We start from the raw sequence: 18,425 nt of genomic DNA on the forward strand, positions 1-18,425 counted from the left end.
ACGGCATCCCAGTGACTCTGTAAGGCTGCACTTCAATTACAATAGAAATAGTAATGTTAATTTATCTTCTTGATGCTTTTGAATAGGATTTGCTGAAAAATAAAGGAAATATGGGATATGGATCGAGTTACCATAAAACCACATGCAGTGAAACATTCATCTGTCTCCAGCATTTCATGTCTTCTGGGCATCTGAGACAGCTGAGTTTGATTTACACAATCAAGCTATTCATTAAATATCTCTACGAGCTTTGGGCAGATGCACCCTTTACCTGAGTGATGAAATCTGACCACAGGAAATCGATCTACTCCTTTGTGAAAAGACTTCATTCTGCTCTATAAAAGTGAGCCTTGCAGCAATACACTTCCAGAAAGCTGCCAAGCTTTGTGTACCAAATACCGTTGCAAGGGCTCAGCAATAAAACAGTTGTGGACTTGGGGGGGATCCAAGCACACAATAGCACATCTTTATGCAATATTTCCTCTTTCAACATCCCCCTCCAACACTGTAATTCACTGACAACCATTGGTTCATTTTAATTCCAAAATTCTGTCCCCAAACACTAAGCAGTTTATAGTCTGAATTCCTGTGTGGGCATATTAATTATTTAAATCACTAGTCCAAATCTCTTTCCAAAGAGCTCTTGCTGGGAGTCCTTCAGGAGCAGACTGATCTATTATTGTTTACTGGATTGCACTGTGTGTCAGAGGCAGCTCAGTATTTCTATCAACAGCCCTCTGAATATCTGGCTCTGTGAGAGCACCGAGTGATTGCGCATGAAGGGAAAATGTTGGAGAATATATCTGAAATGATCAGTGAAATGATACCCTCCCTCCGAGGGATTGGTCTGGAAAGTTCTTAGCCAGTTTTAGAAAAATAAAGTATCCCCAGGCAGATGGGAGAGGCTGTAAAAGCTCCTGCTGTGCTGAGTGAGGCTCCCTATCTTGAGCACCACCTTGCAGGTAAGGACAGGGAAGAATCCTGCTGCTTCTGGACACACAAGTTCCCTCTGGCTTTGCTGAGAGGAGCCACAGCTCAGGTTTGTCTTGCAGATGCACTGTTGTGTATTTTAGCTTTTATGTTGTCATGCAAATAAAACCACAGATTTTTGCCCTGTTTTTCCTTTTTGGGCACAATTTCCCAATTACACAGCAGCAGAGAAAACAGATAACTTTCTCCTTATGGGAAAATCAACAAAGATGCAAGGGAATGCACACAGCATTTACAACACTTGATATATACTTATAACCTCCATATTTTATTCATGAATTTTACAATTCCAAATATAATGAAACAGTTAGAGTATTTTATTACAAAGCTTATAAAATAATTAAATATTACACTTATAGTTTTTGCTTTTTTTACACCATAATTCATACTTTGTGACACTACCATTTTCTTTACTCAGTTCTCACTTAAGGAAATGAGCAAAGAAATATAAAGGAAAAGCTATGCATTAATAAATTAATTATTTTACATCAAATAATAAAAAGGACACAATTATAAAAACAAAACAAAAACAACCTTGTAGTTTTCCTAGAAAAAAGGTTATAATTACACAATGTCCAATATCAAGACAGAGCAGTGTAGGTTGAGATATGTTTCCAATAATTTCCCAAAGTATCACAGAATATATGTTTTTAATTTAAATTGTTTCAGAGGAACTGCTAATTTTAAGTGACCACTGTCTGGCATTAGTGCTGAGCTGGCTAATCCTACACTGAAACCATACTTTAAGAAAACACTCAAACTGAACTACATTCATCAAACAAAGTTGTGGGATTGGGTGGAATCAGATAAATATGTCCCTCATAGGCACTCCCCAGAAAATTACAGTAGGACACAGCTCTGTCTCGGAATGGGTTTGGCAAACAGGTTGGGTTTTTTTTTCAGTGCTGAAACTTTCTGAATGGCACCATTTGATACATGGTGCCATCAACATCTCGATACTGAACAGCCACAAATATCACTTCTTTTGTTTGCTGGTGGATTCTGAACTAAATTACAAGGAGAGTGTATAAAAATAGGATTGACTTTTATTTGGTAAAAGTAAATAATCCACTTATCTTTTCATGCTTTTTTTGTGTGACGTGAATAAATAACTGTTTAGAGAAGTTCAGCATGAATTAATGGACTATAATATTCCTGTTATTTCCTTTGGGTAATGGATGAATCAAAATTTGCAGAGAGATTTGAGATTAGAAGAAAGACATTCTTCTGTATCTTGGCATTCAAACAATCTAGCTTCTGAAACAAAACTACTTTAAAATATCAAGTTTAAATTTTAAAATTATGTATCTAATGAGCTTAGAAAGTTGAAAACATAACCATTGGGCTCAATCAATCCGAGTTCCTTGAGTTAGTTGAAATATGAAATTCTATTTTACTTGTAACACAGCAATATTAAAAGTCCAAATAGTCTAACGCTGCATATTTCTAGAAATACATTTCAAGTTACTAGTTAACCACCTCTGAGTTTCTACATGAAGCAGAAAACGAATTCTTCAAAAATTATAAAAAACATTAGCATGATGCACAACTTGCTTTTCCAGCAGCAAGTTTCTGGTAGAGAAGCACCATAGTATCATTGTAGTGCACGATTTACTTCTGGTGGCCACACGTGTGAACCTGCCTTCTCCAGCCCCCAGCCGTGGGTGTCCCTCTGGGGCAGCAAACAGCTTCCTCACCCTGGGACAACAGTCACAAAAGACAGGGAAGGACATGCTCCTGATGGTGAGGTCTGTCCTGCTGCCACGCTGCAGCCTTCCTCCTCCAGCTCCCAAGCTCTCCTGCTTTGCATTCTGGTAAATCAGCCAAAAAAAGGCTCCCTTGCCTTGATTTCTTCCTCGTAGCATGAGACAGTGCAAAATGACACTTTTAAAGAAAGAAGAACTTCCCCTCGAGTCTCAGTGTTCAAGTGATCCATAGTACCCTGTGCTTTAGTGAGGTCAGCAAATTAAGAAAAAAATAAGAAAGAAACATTCCTTTTTCAACATATATTCAACAATTACTGTACCTCAGACATTCCCTTAGAAAAAAATGTCTCTTCCATCAGTGGTTTATGTGGCACCATGTCTTGCCTCAAAGCAGAGATAATTCCAACACAGATTGAAGAAGAGAATCCTGTCACTGAAGGGTTCAGATAACACGCTGCTGTCAGTTCTTCTTCGTACATGATTTACAACATTGCTTGCCATAAAATTTGTGGTTACAGACACCATGCTGGGGCACCAGATGACACCAAGTGAAGAAATCCACACAGGAAGGATCATCTGAAGGAGAGGAACCCAAGCAATATGGTAAGACTGTGTTTTAGCAAGTCTGCAAGTCAGGCAATAGTCCCACACCCTTGTATGACTTTGGTAATATTAAAAACACAATGAGTGACTCGATCAAGGGAGAGGAAACATGAATGAGCTTTCATCTCAAAAATACTAGTTTCTTGTTTTATCTTAAGAGCCATTACATTTTTGTTAGGAGATTTGTTAACTTGATTGAGACAGAGATAATATTATAGGGGTTCAAAATCTGAGGGAATTAAAAAATTTGGAGCACACTTTGTAGCTCAGGAAGACAAGAGCAAGTTCCACATTAGAGGATAAAAAAAAGCCATCTGTGTTTACAAATATTGTTCCAAAGCCAGGTACTCATTCAAATGAGCCTAGTCCATCCATATTTGATACCAGTTGCTGGTTGCCATCATCATCATCACATGGAGTTTATTGCACACAGAACTCAGAATGCCTGGGCCCTGCACAGAGTGCTCTGCTCCAGGCTTGCATTCCAGCACTTTCTGGAGAGACTTTTTCCTCTCCCTTCCACTCTGCAGGGAACCTCAGAAATCTCTTTCCTCAGACACTGCAGTTAGGTGTCACGAGTCAGGCTTTTAGGACTTTGACTATGCCATGTTGGCAAAATCTTAATTAAGTGCAATGGGAGAAGAGACTTGCTAACCATGGTCAGTTCTCAAAAGCCCAGCTTTTAGTTAGAAACACAGCCAAATTATATTTTTAAATTAAAATCCTATTGCTCTTCAATTCATGTACAGATATAATTTATACACACAGCTCCAGTGCTTTAAAAGCATCTCATAGCTGCTCCTCTCTCCAGTTTTGCAGTGGATGCTTTATGTTTCTTTAAAAGAGGAGAGTGATGATTCATACGGGTGATTTATAAACAAATTCACCATGTCTGAGAGAGCAGTAAGACTCAATGGGGTTTAGCAAAATTTATAGCTAAACTGAAATCTCCTGCGAGCATGGGAAAAGATTTCGTTCAACTCTCAGAACTACTGTTTACATGGTCAATAAAAGGAATTTACAAGGAGACTGAACAAAAATCTAGGCACCACTGTCTGCATTCTCAGATCAGTTACTGAGTCACAGCAGATAAATGCTCCCTCACAGAGCACAGACAACTCCTGCATGTTCCGTGGGCCAGGAGGCATCTCCATCTCTCTACAGCATCTTCTTTGGTTTAATCACCACTGCTCTTTTTTATTCCCTTTTATATGAAAGCAAAGGTGATTTTTTTATGCCTTTATCATCCTCACATTTATTTGAATGAAAAATAAAATTATTTAATAATAATAATTCTTCTAAAATATGCCAAATTTTCCTCAGGTTTTCAAAACATGAGCTTGTCTTTAAATTCTAATGGTACAGAAAGAAAATACTGTTCCTGAATGGGAGCTGGGGAGCTCAGGACTGAACTGCAGCCTTCCCACTGCACAGCTCTGCCTTTCTGTTCTGCAGGGAGTGCCAGGAGGGATCCAGCTGGGAGCTCAGCACCAGCCTTCCCTTTCCTTCACCTGCTGCCACCAGACAGAATTTGGGAGGACCCAAAGCAGACAAGAGATGAAAACCACACACCACACAAAGGAAAAAAGCTGGTTTTATGAAGACAGGAAGGAGCTCTCTTGCCATGAAAGGGTAAATTAAAAAAAAAAATAAATTACTGTTTGAAGAAAAAGTATAAGCACAGAGGAAGCCACGTTAATAAATCTTCATGCCCCCTTTGAAGATCAGAGGGCAATGCTAATATTGGTATGGCTGAAACTGGGACCTAATCCAAGGGCTATTGGAAGGAGCACGGAGTCCCACAAAATTCAGTGGATGGGGATCAGGCAGTCAGGTTCCTTATTTCTATTTACCCAAGTATTTATAAGTTGTTTAGATGTTCATTCATCTGAGGCAGCTGGATTTACTACGAGTTACGGTGACCATGACTGCATCTAGAGAGGGATGGAAATGACCCAGTTTGTTGAGGAAAGTGTGCAAACTCTCCCTGAAACATTAATTTCTTGCCTGTGATCACTGAGCTGGAGCTGCATGGCTGATAATAGAGACTGATTTGCTTCAGTGTGATTCCAGCACAGCTGGTTTCTTCTCTTTTTGCTGCTTTACAGAGATAGTTAGAGAGCAGCGAGGAGATAATTGATCTCTAGAGCCTGACGATCCAGGTATAATAAAGGGGAAAAGGCTCCTGCAGATGTGAGGAGACAGAGAAACAGGCCAAGGCCAAAATTAATAACAGACAGTACTTCAGACATGAAATATAGCAGGGGAAAAGAGGGGTGAAAGAAAAGTCCTTGCTATATCCTAACAGAAAAGGAAGTTATACAGAAACTCTAAAGTACAGCAGAACCTTTTAGGAATGTTAATTTGAAGTGTTAGGAACATTTACTGATAAAAACAGCAGAAGTATTTACTTATCCCTTTTAGGAGCATTTCATCTCCATATCCTTGTTTGGATTCAGGTCCCCTGATAGATGAGGCTGATACCCTGCATGTCTCGAGCTGATGCAGCAGAATGGTCTGCTGGGATCTCACTGAGTTTTTGTGCACAGGGAATGCCAGGAATGGGGGCAGATGTGGGGGTGGTTGGCTAATGTCAGTTTACAAGATGCAGGGCCAGAACTTGACCTCTGCTCCCAGCTCCATTACCACCTTCCTCATGCAATCCAGCCTAGGTTTTATAGAGGTTGCTTCCAGCTCCCAGTTTTTAAAAGGTAACAAGTCAATTAATGTGCAGTATTTTGAAAGTCAGTGTTTAAAGTGCTTTAGCATACCTAGATAACCAGATTATGTGGGACAAACATGAACCTCCAAGAGCTTTTTTCATGCTTTTGTAGGAAGGAGTCACAAACAGTAACCATCCTGTAAGCAAATCTCTGGAACAGGGTAATGCACCACTCTCCATCTGTGGTGGTACTGAGAGACTTCCCCTTACATGTGGCACAAAACCTCTAGCTCTCCTTCCTTTCTCACACTGAAGAGGTGGAGAGATAGAGTAGACATGAAAGTGGAGAGATTTTCATGCTCCTAATTTCATGTTCCCTGACTGCATGTCATGCACTGGTCAGAGGCAGTAAGAAGGACATTCTAGGCAATGCAATTTTGGAATCCCAGGGGCTGGGTGCAGTCTGGAAGACTAAAAGTACATGGCAAATTCTTATCTCCTAGTTCCAAAGTTACTATTATTCATCAAAAGCAGTACCAGCATAGAATGCTTGTACTTTTCAACAAGAGAGTATAAAGGTGCAGTACAGAACCAAACAGCATGACTTTTTCACATACTTCTTTTAACATATGCCTGTTTTTAAAATCTCCAGTGCCAGTTGTACTCCCAAGTCTGCTTTAAGAAGGTTCACTTGGCGAAGAAGAGATGCTGTTAATATCAGAGTTACTGTAAATCTGGGAGTCTGGGAAAAAACCATTTATGAAGGAACAGGCCAGAAGGGTGGTGTAGCAAAAGGTGATGTTTGCTGTGTGTAGACCTCAAAGCAGCAACGCTGCAGCATCCTGAGCTGAGCTGTACCTCTTTTTCCGGGGGCTGGGCAGAAGTTGGTGTTGCAGGCTCTCAGGACAGCTGGTTTGTGCTGGGGCAGGCAGCCAGCAGCTGGCCTGCCCTGGCGCAGGCACTGCACGCTCCGGCTCTGCACTCCCCCGCCGCAGGTCACCGAGCACTGCCGGGGAAAACACAACCTGGGCTTGTGCTGCACACACCCACAGAGCCCCTGAAAGCCAAAGGGGCAGCTCTCAAGGGGCTCGGATGAGACTTTCAAAACGAGAGGGGTCAGGATCAGGTGTGCTGCTGTTCACCAATCCCCATCAGGACCAACTTTGCAAAGATGTGCGTGTCTTTTGGTTATTTAAGGACTCGGCTGAAAATCTGGTTCCCTACTTAGGCATTGAGACAGAAACTGAACATTTCAGAAACCTGTTCCTGATTGTCTGCATGGATTTCTTTTGATCTCTAAGCCTGTGGGCCCAACCCTGCTGCCTGAACACAGATAAAACTCCCATCAGAACCATAATTATGGCAGTATCTGGGGAAAACCACTATGAGTTTGCAGGTAGAGCTATGAAGTATTTTAAAATTAATAAGCCTTTTACTCATATGTGTTTCATGAAAAGTTGTCTTTAAGATAAATGTGATCATTTTCATCTGATTGCCATTGTCAGGCATATATTGTTTCATGTAAATATTATTAAATGAGTGCGTGTCTCATTGATATATGACTCATAAAGTAGATAAGTTCCAGAAATACAGAAGCTTGTTTGCAAGAATGTAGAAACAAATACAGACTGATCCCACAATTAATCATAGTATTTAGGGAATTCCAGGCAATCTGTGCAGATGCTCAAATACATTGTGCATACAGATATGCAGTAGTTCAACCACAGTGCACTTTGAAGAAGACTGAGAAGGAAGTGTTGGAAAATGAGTGTGGAATGTAGTGCCTCTCAAGCACGAATAACATTTTTAGGTGACATTCTTCAGTTTCAGGACAAAGAACTGAGCAGCACCGAAGTACATGATGGATGTGGACCAGCTGCATCCCATCTCAGTGGCTGAGTGGAGTGTTCCTCTTTAGGGAATGGCTCCTGCAGGAGGCACCTGGAGCCCGTCAGCACTGGAGGCAGCTCCTCTGTGCCATCCCCCCTCTGATTTCCCATTCCTACCTGCTGCCATGGCGAGGAATACCAGCCAGACACCATGTTGTACAAGGTCTGTGATGGACAGGCTCCCTTGTTACAGGCTTCCTCCAGGTTGGTGTTTGGTTTCTTGATGTTCCTGCATCTCCTCTGAGGGAAGGTGATCAATTTCCCCTGGATGCTCTTCTCACCACATTTGAGCTCTCGCTGTCGCAGGCCAGGCCCGCAGGAGGCTGAGCACTGCAGAGGCAAAGCACAGCACTGCAGCCTCACAAACACAGGCAGATAAAGGGGAGGGGGTGATGTGTCACACACCCCAAACCCGGCACTAGAAAAGCATCACAGAACTGATCCCACAGAGCCCATGCTCCATAGCTGAAATATGAACCCCAGTCATTCACCAGTGTTCATCACCCCAGTGATTAACAAAGACACGGGGGCACATCTATCCACATCTGGGCTTCACAGCACCTCGCCTAGAATACCTGATGGCCAAAGGACAGCTCAGCTTTCTCTCCTCCCCATGGTTTGTGTGTGTCCCTGAGCCAGCATTTCCAAGGGCAGGCAGTGAGCCATGGAACTGCACCACTTTACCTCACTCCAGGAAGAAATCACCCACTGGAGCCGGTCATTTTTGGGACAGCGTCCGAGCACGCAGGTCTGCTGGGACTCAGGCTTAGGGTCTGTGCTACACATGCTGTCAGGCAAGATTTTCACCTTGGGAGAACCAGTGCTCTTGCAGTAGACATCCCGTTTCTTAATACCTCTCCCACAAGTCTTGGAGCACTGTGATGGAAAGAAAGACTTCTTTGAACTGGAGGAAATGAAAATTGGCATGATTTGCATTTTCCAGCAGAGCACAGAAAGCATGGCTAACGGGCTGTACAGCTACCATCGTGATATAAGTAAACTTGAAATTCTATTGGTAAATAAGTAACATCTGTGTGTCACTTCTAAAACATTGTCTTAAATGTTTCTTAATGTAAGCTGTGAACTCTCTCAGCCCCCATGCAGAACAGACAAGTAATATCTCTTTTCCGTAGATGAGGTAAGTTGGACTTGTGAGCAAAATGCTTTTGTGAGCAAAATGCTTTTGTGAGCAAAATGCTTTTTTCCCTGCTCAGCATAGTTGAAAACTGGTCCTAAGCTCCCATCACAGAATCTCCCATGGCAAGATACTCTCAGCTATTTGTCATTTTGTCCTCACCTCGGCCTAGAGGGATGAGATTGAGGCAGAAAAAACTGCCCAGGGAATGGATACATAATTCCTTCACCAAAGGAATCTCACAAGACAGAATCTGATACAGACAATCGTTGGGAGATATTTTAGTTGCCAGCTGCAGCTTAGGACGAGTCACCAGAATAAATATGCATTGCTGAGCCGTGGTTCAGTGGAACATGCTGTGGTTTGCACTGCCTTACATACAGCAAAATGCCTGAATGAGCCATTTGTGATGAAATGAAGCAAAGAGCCCTGAAATAATGCTGCCAACTTCCTACCTTCTTGCATCCTCTTCTAACCGTTCTTCCTACTGGTAATTACGGGGCACGTTCCAAGGCAGAGTCACTCCGTGTATCAAATTACAAATGTTTTTAAAAGATTTCATGAAAGCACCGTTGTGCTGAGGATGCAACAGAAATGTCTGCATGCTGAAAATCTATGGCTTTAATCCTTCCCCAAACAAAGAAAATAATCTTTTCATTTAAAACGACCCTGATTTGTGCAGAGAGGCTGGGTTTAGATTACACATTAGGAAGGAATCGTTCCCTGGCAGGGTGGGCAGGGCTGGCACAGGGTGCCCAGAGCAGCTGTGGCTGCCCCTGGATCCCTGGCAGTGCCCAAGGCCAGGCTGGAACTGGGGACAGTGGGAGGGGTCCCTGACATGGCTGGGGTGGGGCTGGATGAGCTTTAAGGTCCCTTCCAACCTAAACCATTCTGTGATTCTATGATTTTACATTTTTTTTCCTCTTAACACCTTTAAGTCTGCACTATAACAGTTTTCAGCTGAATCTTAATACCTTTACTAACTTGTTCAGTAGGCCTGTTCACTGCATTTCAGCAGGACTGGTGAACTTAATTTTTGTGGCCTTATTTGAAAATCGCAACTTGAATTTTACACCTCTTAAAGAGGAGGAAAACAGATTTTTCATAATTGTTTTATTTATCAATCGATTTACTTATGTGTCTTAGACAAAAGGAAATTTGAAAGTGTGAATGCATTTGCAGACCTGGTTTATATAATCTTCTGCCAGCTCAGGTTTCTTTCAGATACAATGGAAGAAAAAGTTCATTTTTTGAGTGTGGAGCTGGAGTACTGAATAGTTACTCCTTTGTTACTGCCCCTGTAGGGGCAGTTTGTGCTCAGCTGGGAGTGCTGAGATCAAGATGCTCTTGAACACCTAAAGAGTAACAGTACCAAGAACAGAACACATAAGTAATACATTTTCCAGCTAATAAAAATCCATCTTGAATCTCACTAAATGAAGATGGAAAAATAAAATGAATGTAGATCCTTTTCTAAGGGTACTGCCAGCCCTGTCTTACACCCTAGATGTGTCAGTACTTCCTTTATCCTTACACGAACAGCACCAATAGCAGTGAAATATGGAGCAGAGCTGAGTTTTGTGTGGTTCTAGCTCAGGTATTTCAGTGCCAGGTGTGTAAAGCAGGGTGTGCACACAGGAATTTGCCCTCATGGCAATACCTGCAGCAGCACAGCTTGCAGGAGAGTTACTCTAACAAAGGCAAAAGCACAGAAGTGAGTAGTGAATTTGTAAATCACAAATTTATCACCCCACAATCCATATACACGTGTGCATTAATATGCAACTCTAATCCCAAATATTTCTTCATTCCTTGACTGCCTGCCACTTCTGAGAGAAGTTAATACTGCTTGAGAAGTAATCTCATAGGAGCTGTTGGTCTGAAGAATTCACAGAGCCTTAAATTATGAATGCAGAAAGAATAATCCATCTGTTTGTATGTACCTAAAAGAATACCACGAGCCCATTTCTGGCAAGGCCTTGTGTGCCAGCTCTTCTGAAGGCTGGTTACAATGCACATTTAGTTTACATGTTTATACAAACATGGTTTACATATTATCTTCAAGAAAAAAGCCACTTGCAAAGCACTGATCTCCACAAAGTTTGCACTGTTCTTCTTTTTGAGGAGAATTTTTTGCAGTATTTTCATTATGCCAGCAGACAAAAATGTAAATTTTCTCCAAATTACCTGAGACCACGGGCCAGGGCTCCATTCGGGTGGGCAGTCCTGACTACTGCACACCTGTACCTGTGCTGGGGTGCTGACAGGACACAGGGAATGGGCCACCACCTCCTCTCTTTGGAAAGCCCTTTTCTGGACACACTGAATGAGGCGACTTTGCTGTCCCCCTCCACAAGACTTGCTGCATGTGCTCCATTCACCTGCTGACCAGCTTAAAGGAGGAAACGTGGGTTAGAAACACAGCAGTGCAATTAGCTTAGAAAATCAATAAAGCCAGCCACCTATCAAATGTGAATTATCCAGGGGTTCTGCTCAGCCTATCTCCTGGTATCTGTTCAAGCAATCAAAAAGCTGCAGTTATATAATCTATTTTCAACGCATGGAACTTTCTGCTAGAGATAAAATATAAGTCACTCAACTAGAAAAGCAAGTATTGTTTATTTATAACTTTTATCCACTACAACCAGCTTGCCTACGAATCTGACCTGGAATTTGGAATTCCACAGGGGCTGAAAGAGATGCTGCCATTGAGGCTGGTGGAGGATTTAGAAGATATAATTAGAAGATCTAATTAGCTAAGATAGAATTTAGCCAAGTACATACCAACCGTGTTTGGGCTGAGATACACTCCACTCATACAGGGTGACAAATGTTGGCATTTCTGTCAAACCATACTGGCCCACATTCATCAAAAAGAACTTGCTAAAAGCAGCAGTCCTGTCACTGGAGTCTTGAGGAAATGAAAAGGCTCTGAAAGGCTGAGAGAGCTGGGGTTGTTCAGCCTGGAAAAACAAAGGCTCCAGGGTGACCTAATGCAGCCTTCCAGTACCTGAGGGAAGCCTGGAAGAGAAGCTGGAGGGGGACTTTCCACACGGGAATGCACGAGGAAAAGGGGGAATGGCTTTAAGCTGAAGGAGGGCAGGTTTAGACCAGATATTGGGCAGGGTGGGCAGGGCTGGCACAGGGTGCCCAGAGCAGCTGTGGCTGCCCCTGGATCCCTGGCAGTGCCCAAGGCCAGGCTGGAACTGGGGACAGTGGGAGGGGTCCCTGCCATGGCTGGGGTGGGGCTGGATGAGCTTTAAGGTCCCTTCCAACCCAAAGCACGCTGTGACTTTATGATTCTCTGACTCAATGATTTACATATCCTCAGACTAATAAATCTGGCAGACAGTTGCTGCAGAATCTAAATAAAACAGAGGCAATTTAAGCAGCACAAGCTGTCGGGCAATGTGTGCTCAGGCACAGGGACGCTGCAGTTCACACGTCACGTCCCTCAAGTGACACAAAGTCTGAGGGGCTACTGCCAATGGCTTGGGCTAAGTTCAGCTGTGAAATGCCAGGAGCTGCTCACTATTTCTATTCTTGAAGCTCTGAGTGGGTCCCCGGGCCTTGTGGGACACTTTTGCAAACATTCAACCAAGTGTCTCTGTCCTTGAAGGCTTCCAATGTAAGACCATAATCACAGCCAGATAGGAAAACAGAAGTGAAAAAGCAGAAGAAATTATGAATGACTAAATGATTACTCATTGAGAAGTCTTATTCAGCACTGAAATTAAACTGAAGATTTTTAAACAGTTTGACAATTTTTTAGTAATTTATGTCATGGAAAAGGTTCTTATCTCACATCTGACCACTTGGCCTATCCTGCTTCCACAATTTCTCACAGCATCAATCCTGTGACCTCTGGAATTGCTGCTTAGATACAGTTTTAATGACAAGAAAGCTTTTTTGTCCTGTGTGAAAGATGCACAGCATCCCATTTGCCTGTCTATTCACAGCTGCCTGAAAAACAAAGCTTATTTTAATTTTTAAAAAATTCATAAAAAGCCTATTTTTGAAAAATGTCTTTGGGAATTAGAAGAAATCCCAGCTCTCAGTGTCTAGCAGCTTCAGGAACTGCCAAAAGTACTGAGAAATGTAAAAGGCACTAATTCAAGGACAAAGAAATATTAATGTGAAAAGTCAGCCGTTATGTAATTCCAGAACACGTCAGAAGTTTCCTTTTTGTCTGATTTATAAATATTTGGGCCATTGAACTACAAACTTCTCAGAAAAGAGTTTTAATCCATTTTATAACTTTTAATTTGTTTGCCTTGATGTTTCTGACAATGGTCATTGGTGGAGTGACCAAAATGTTCATTTTAAGAGTTTATTCAGCATAACTGCCCAGAAAGTTCCCCTCTTCACAGAAGAGAGGGCAGTAAACCTACTTTAATGTCCTCTAGTAAACTTCCATTTTCCAAGATTATCTGGGCTGCGATCCAAGAGTATCTTTCATTAGTTCAAATAACGAAATAATTATGACCAGATTTGGCAGCTCTGAAATCCAGCAACAGCAGTGTGCAGTGCTGGTGCCTTTCTGTGTGGGACAGTAGTTTGGTCCCACTCAGACTAATCAGCCTTTGTTCTTATGCAGCAATTATTCCTCACTGACCTTTACAAGTCTGGAGCCTCTTTTATGTCTCCAAACTGACACCCTTGTATCTCATCTGTCACCTCCTTCCCCTGCCTGTTTTGCCTGGTGTATTTGGGTTTGCTTTATTTGCTGGCTATTAAACATTCTTTTGTTTCCCCCATGGTATTTATTAATCCTTTTTTTTTTTTTTTTTTTTTTTTGGCAGTCTTGGGTTTATGGGAAATATTGCATGCTGTGAGTTTCTGGGCAGATTCCTCAGCAGAGATATCCTGGCACAGTTTCACTCAGCTGAATGGCAACCTGTTAATTTAAGGCATGGTCCTACATGTAGATCCTCCATGCATTTATATGTCCTAAAGATTTTAAGAATAATTAATTAGTGAGTTGAAAAATTTTTTCCCTAGAGGTACTTGGGGCTTTTACATCTTTTCTTTTTGTACTCTTTTTAGGGATAAACTCATTCATTTTGTTTCAAAGTAGTAAATCATAGAATAGCTGTGATGTTTTCAGTATGAAAACATTGTACTGTGTGTCAGAATGGATATTCAGCATTTTCACAGTAAATATATAGCAGTGGATGTTCAAAATACATCAAGATCTCAGGCTATCAGAAATAGAAATTTTGTGTGTGGTCAATATAAATATATCTGATTTGGGTGGAGCTTTGTAGCATAATGATGCCACATCAAAACAAAGGTAAGCAGAACGCTTAGACAGACTCCTGGAGACATCACAGACAATATATTTCTGTGTTCATTGCATAAAAATAGTCCTGGCAGAAGATAAGTTGAAAAGATTGTGTTTGGCTACAAAGATTACTTAAAATTGGTATTGAGAAAACCATGTGGCTAAATGCAATCTAAAGAAACTGCTGAAGCAGTAACATGGGCTCTCATGTCACAAGGTACCATTATTTAAACCTTATCTCTATCGTTTTGTGGTCATAGTGTGTAATTTGGCATTTGAGTTTTGTGTACTCTGCTGTACTCTTTAAATTTGCAGGAAATTCCAAACCATTACTGGACTATTTTTCAGTATGTTCAACATATTGCAAGGTATGGATTTTTAAGTAAAACCAAAGTCACTGCAGAACATATGCATCTTTTTGCTTTACCCCACCATCCTCTCCTAGACTGGGGGAAGAGGAATGCTTCCTATTACACATCATTAAATGGGATATTTTATGAAATATGGGAGCAGGCTTAGCCAACTGCTTTTACTGTTGCTTTTATCACCCCAGAGTAAAACCAGCAGATGATGCCAGGTCTGGACCCTTCCTCCATTTCTTCTGCTTCAATGCACCTTCAAGTGTATTTACTTCCCACTGACTGAAACACTCTTAATTTTTTCAACATATTCCTTTAGAAAATCTCCTGTTCCAGAGGTTTAAATGTCCTGTCCAACATAATACAGCTTTTCTGATCTTTAATATAAAATTAAAATAATACTGAGGTTGCAAAGTCAGGAATCCAAAAGTGACATAACCAGCAGAAGAAAGATTGCCACTGTGTCCTTTAATCTATCTGTTTATACCCTAAGCCACATAATACTGTGTTTAATTATATGAGCACACAACTTTTTTTTTTTTTTTCCTCCCAAAGGACCCCTACTTCAGCTACTATAAATCAGTGTAAATCCCTTGGTTTTTAAATTGATTCAGACCAGCTGGGTTCTAAGTGCTTATCTATATGTCAATGTCTTTCTTTGCACCTCGCCTTTCTTACATCTTTTAGAAAGTAAGATTGTTCACAAAAGCGATGCCTTCATATGTATTTTTGTGGGCACCACAAAATTGTTGTTTTTGCTGACAACTCATTTGGTTCAGACAGCCCTCTTCGTGGGACATTTTGTCCAAAAATCACGAATTCCACTGCACAAGACTCTTTTAACCTAATCTAATATGTGGAATGTGAGTCATGGGGCTGAGCTTCCACACAGGGAGTAGCACTGTACTCAGGAAATGTGTTCAGTGATTCAAGACAAGGAAAGGTGGCAGCAGGAGCCCCTGGGAAAGCTGGATTTGCCCTGTGTCACCCCAGCACAGGGACAGAGCCCTCAGGAGCCCTTGCTTTAGGCATCAGACACAAAACCCCCCTAAGAGCTTTGGGCAGAACATCTTAAACAATTCCTGCTTCCCATCTGCAGAGCACGAGGGGCTCATCCAGCAGGAAAACAATTCCAGCAGGCACAAAACCCCAGAGAACTTACTAGGCTGGGCAGGGATGTGTGTTGCACGGTTTTGTTTCACTTAAAGGCTTCGTCCTGGGGCCACAAAAGGAGCTGTTGACCCGTGCACGATGATCTTCCAAACAAATTGCTTTTGCTGTAATGTGCCCTGTGGAAGTATTAGAAAAGAATACACTGTAATAAACATGTATTCGAAATGTAAGAGAAAAAAGGAGTAGGGAACAATTTTAACTAAACAAGCCTAAACCCATCCTTGCTACAAATGCACTGACTTGAACTAAATAAAATAAAGGTTTATGTGGCAGCATGTTTTTAACATTGATTTCCTTCTCTGTAGCACAGATATTACTGAAGTCAGATAAAACTTTTTAGCTATAAACAACTGATTTGCTGACTGTTCCCCCAGCAAAAATTAATAATTATTCAAATCCTAATGCCCTGCAGACACTAGCAGTGCTTGCTTAGAGCCCTCCTCACACTCTTGAAAACTAAAAATAAACATTCTGTAAACTTTTTACAGTGAATCTCTACAGAGTTGTGCAGGTACCTGTACCTTAGACTCAGTCAAGTGTCAGCAGCAGGACAATTACAGAAATGCCTTAAGTGATTTTATAGATTTATCTTTTCACTGAGACCTGTCATTCACCTCACACATGGTTCAATGGGCACAGTGAATCAAATTTGGAAACAAGGGTGTTTTCATCATTTTTATATCCATGCTGCAGCCTTTTAAAGGGAAGGAAGAAAATACAGCTGTCATATTTTATGTCTGCAATGCTCCTGGTGGATCTTTCTTCCATAAAACATTAACTGAGTTGCTGTGAAGTTCTGACAATGCACCAGCAAGGTACTCCTGAACTTCACCTGAACTTTTTGCCAATACAGGAACATTTCCTTCAGTGCCCAGTTGTATCTTTTGGTATTACAGTGTTCCCACATGCCAGCTTTTTGCTTTCATTACATACAGATTTACTTTCACTGACAAAACAGGCAGGATTTATAAAAACGAATAGGTGTCTGTGCAAGAGGAAATCAAAGTGGATAATTAATTTCCACATTATTTCAACAGGAAGATATGATATGCATATGGGTTGACCTAAACAAAAAAGACTGACTCACTGGCATGAATATTTTTTACTCTAAAAGCAATACCAAGTTATTTCCTCTGCATTCTAAGTTATCAGATTAAAAAAAAAAATAAGGACCAGGTGTTCAGTGTAACCCCCTGTATGTATCAATAGATATTTGTAAAATTAAAGGCAGCTGAAAAGATTTGAGATGCTTTCAAAAACAATGACAAAGAAGAGGCTTGGCAATGGGAAAGTCACCTACCACCACCACAGGTCACTGAGCACTCAGACTGCACTGTCACCCAGGAGTAGCTGTGTTTTCTGACAGATGTCTTGTTTTCAGTGCTGGTTTTGGCAAATGTATATTCCCAAGAAATCCCAGGATTTTTGCCTTGTAACAGGATCTGTAGAGGGATATTTGGAGTTTGTTTTTGGTTTTGTTTTTTTTTTTTTAAAGTGGGGAGGAGGTAAGAAAAGGATTCTGTCAGTCTGAAGGAAGATGAACGAAACAAGATATACACAAAATACATGGACACACAGCATGCTCGTGAGAGGATTTTATGGAAACCCAAAGGAAAGACCATCAAAGCAATTCCTAAACACCAAGCATTGCCTGGACCAACACCTGCAGGTCTGTAAGAGTGGGTGTAGAAACACAGTCCCCTCCTGAAAATCAGGGATGTGACTGGGTCAGAGAAGCAGCAGTGCCTTCAGCAGAGGTGGAACATCACCCCCAGAGCCTCCTGCACTGCCCTGCCCCTGACCCAGCGGCTCCCTGCACTCACTGGGAGCCACTGGTGGGGGCTGGATTTGGGATCTGGGCATGGGAGACACCTCCTCTCTTTAGTAACCGAAGTCCAGGCTGGTCCTGGGTGAGGGTCTGTAGTGATGCAGAGTCCCCAGGCAGGTGCAGGAGAGGATTTTTATTGTAAAAACCAGCCCCTTTTCAGCAGTTAGCCCATTCTAGTTTTAAATCACAGCAAACATAATTCAACCAGCCACCACACACCACAATGTGAGCACCCCATGGTGACATAACTTGTTTTTCTACCTCCCATTCAGCTGAATTTTCTACCTCCAACTCCTTTTGTGCTCAGCTGAAGTAACAGGCCTGAGCTGTGATTCTACCTGGCCTTCCTTTGTCAGGTGTTGCCTATATGCAACATCTAGCACAGGGGAAGCCTCTGCCCACCAAGCAGGACTCAAATGCTCTCCTGGCAGAAGCTTTAGCACAGCTGTGGGGCTGGGGATGGCTCCTCAGCTCTTGAGGCTGAGGGTATAAAACACAAGTCTCTTTCTTGTAATAAAATTTTTCTCTGCAGACTGGTGATAAGTTTTGTTTGCAAGACCCTCAGCAAGAATTTCTCTCATGGTGATTGAAGCTGATAAAGCTTCAATGCAGGAGAGAACCTGTCCTTGAGTGTCTACAGAGGCAAAAAGGACTGGAAAAATCTTTTATTCACTATTTCAGCATAATGTGTTCGAAAATTTATAGAAAGTGTGATTACTGACTATAATAACAATCTCTGTCATTTAACTCAGGGAGCCCAGCTCTCAAGGGTGTACTATTTTAGTGGTGAATTATA

At 41.7% G+C, this 18,425-nt stretch overlaps 1 protein-coding gene across 4 annotated transcripts in view; it reads right to left on the minus strand.

Annotated features, from left to right (window-relative positions):
• Window positions 1-1,231: 1,231 nt before the first annotated feature.
• The window catches only part of ADAMTS18 (ADAM metallopeptidase with thrombospondin type 1 motif 18), a 79,118-nt gene continuing 61,924 nt past the window's right edge, over window positions 1,232-18,425 (minus strand). For 3 of the 4 annotated variants that reach the window (XM_014882079.2, XM_088171834.1, XM_088171836.1), the window contains exons 17-23: window positions 17,102-17,243; window positions 15,791-15,917; window positions 11,173-11,377; window positions 8,535-8,726; window positions 7,968-8,180; window positions 6,820-6,967; window positions 1,232-3,272 (exon numbers count right to left, since the gene is read on the minus strand). In XM_014882079.2, the coding sequence (XP_014737565.2) occupies window positions 3,157-3,272; window positions 6,820-6,967; window positions 7,968-8,180; window positions 8,535-8,726; window positions 11,173-11,377; window positions 15,791-15,917; window positions 17,102-17,243 (1,143 nt within the window). In that variant the 3' untranslated portion in view covers window positions 1,232-3,156. The remainder of the gene's footprint in view (window positions 3,273-6,819; window positions 6,968-7,967; window positions 8,181-8,534; window positions 8,727-11,172; window positions 11,378-15,790; window positions 15,918-17,101; window positions 17,244-18,425) is intronic. The other variant, XM_088171835.1, reaches the window with a different exon arrangement.

The sequence above is a fragment of the Sturnus vulgaris genome, chromosome 12 (assembly GCF_052056855.1).
Source record: "Sturnus vulgaris isolate bStuVul1 chromosome 12, bStuVul1.hap1, whole genome shotgun sequence".
Taxonomy (NCBI): domain Eukaryota; kingdom Metazoa; phylum Chordata; class Aves; order Passeriformes; family Sturnidae; genus Sturnus; species Sturnus vulgaris.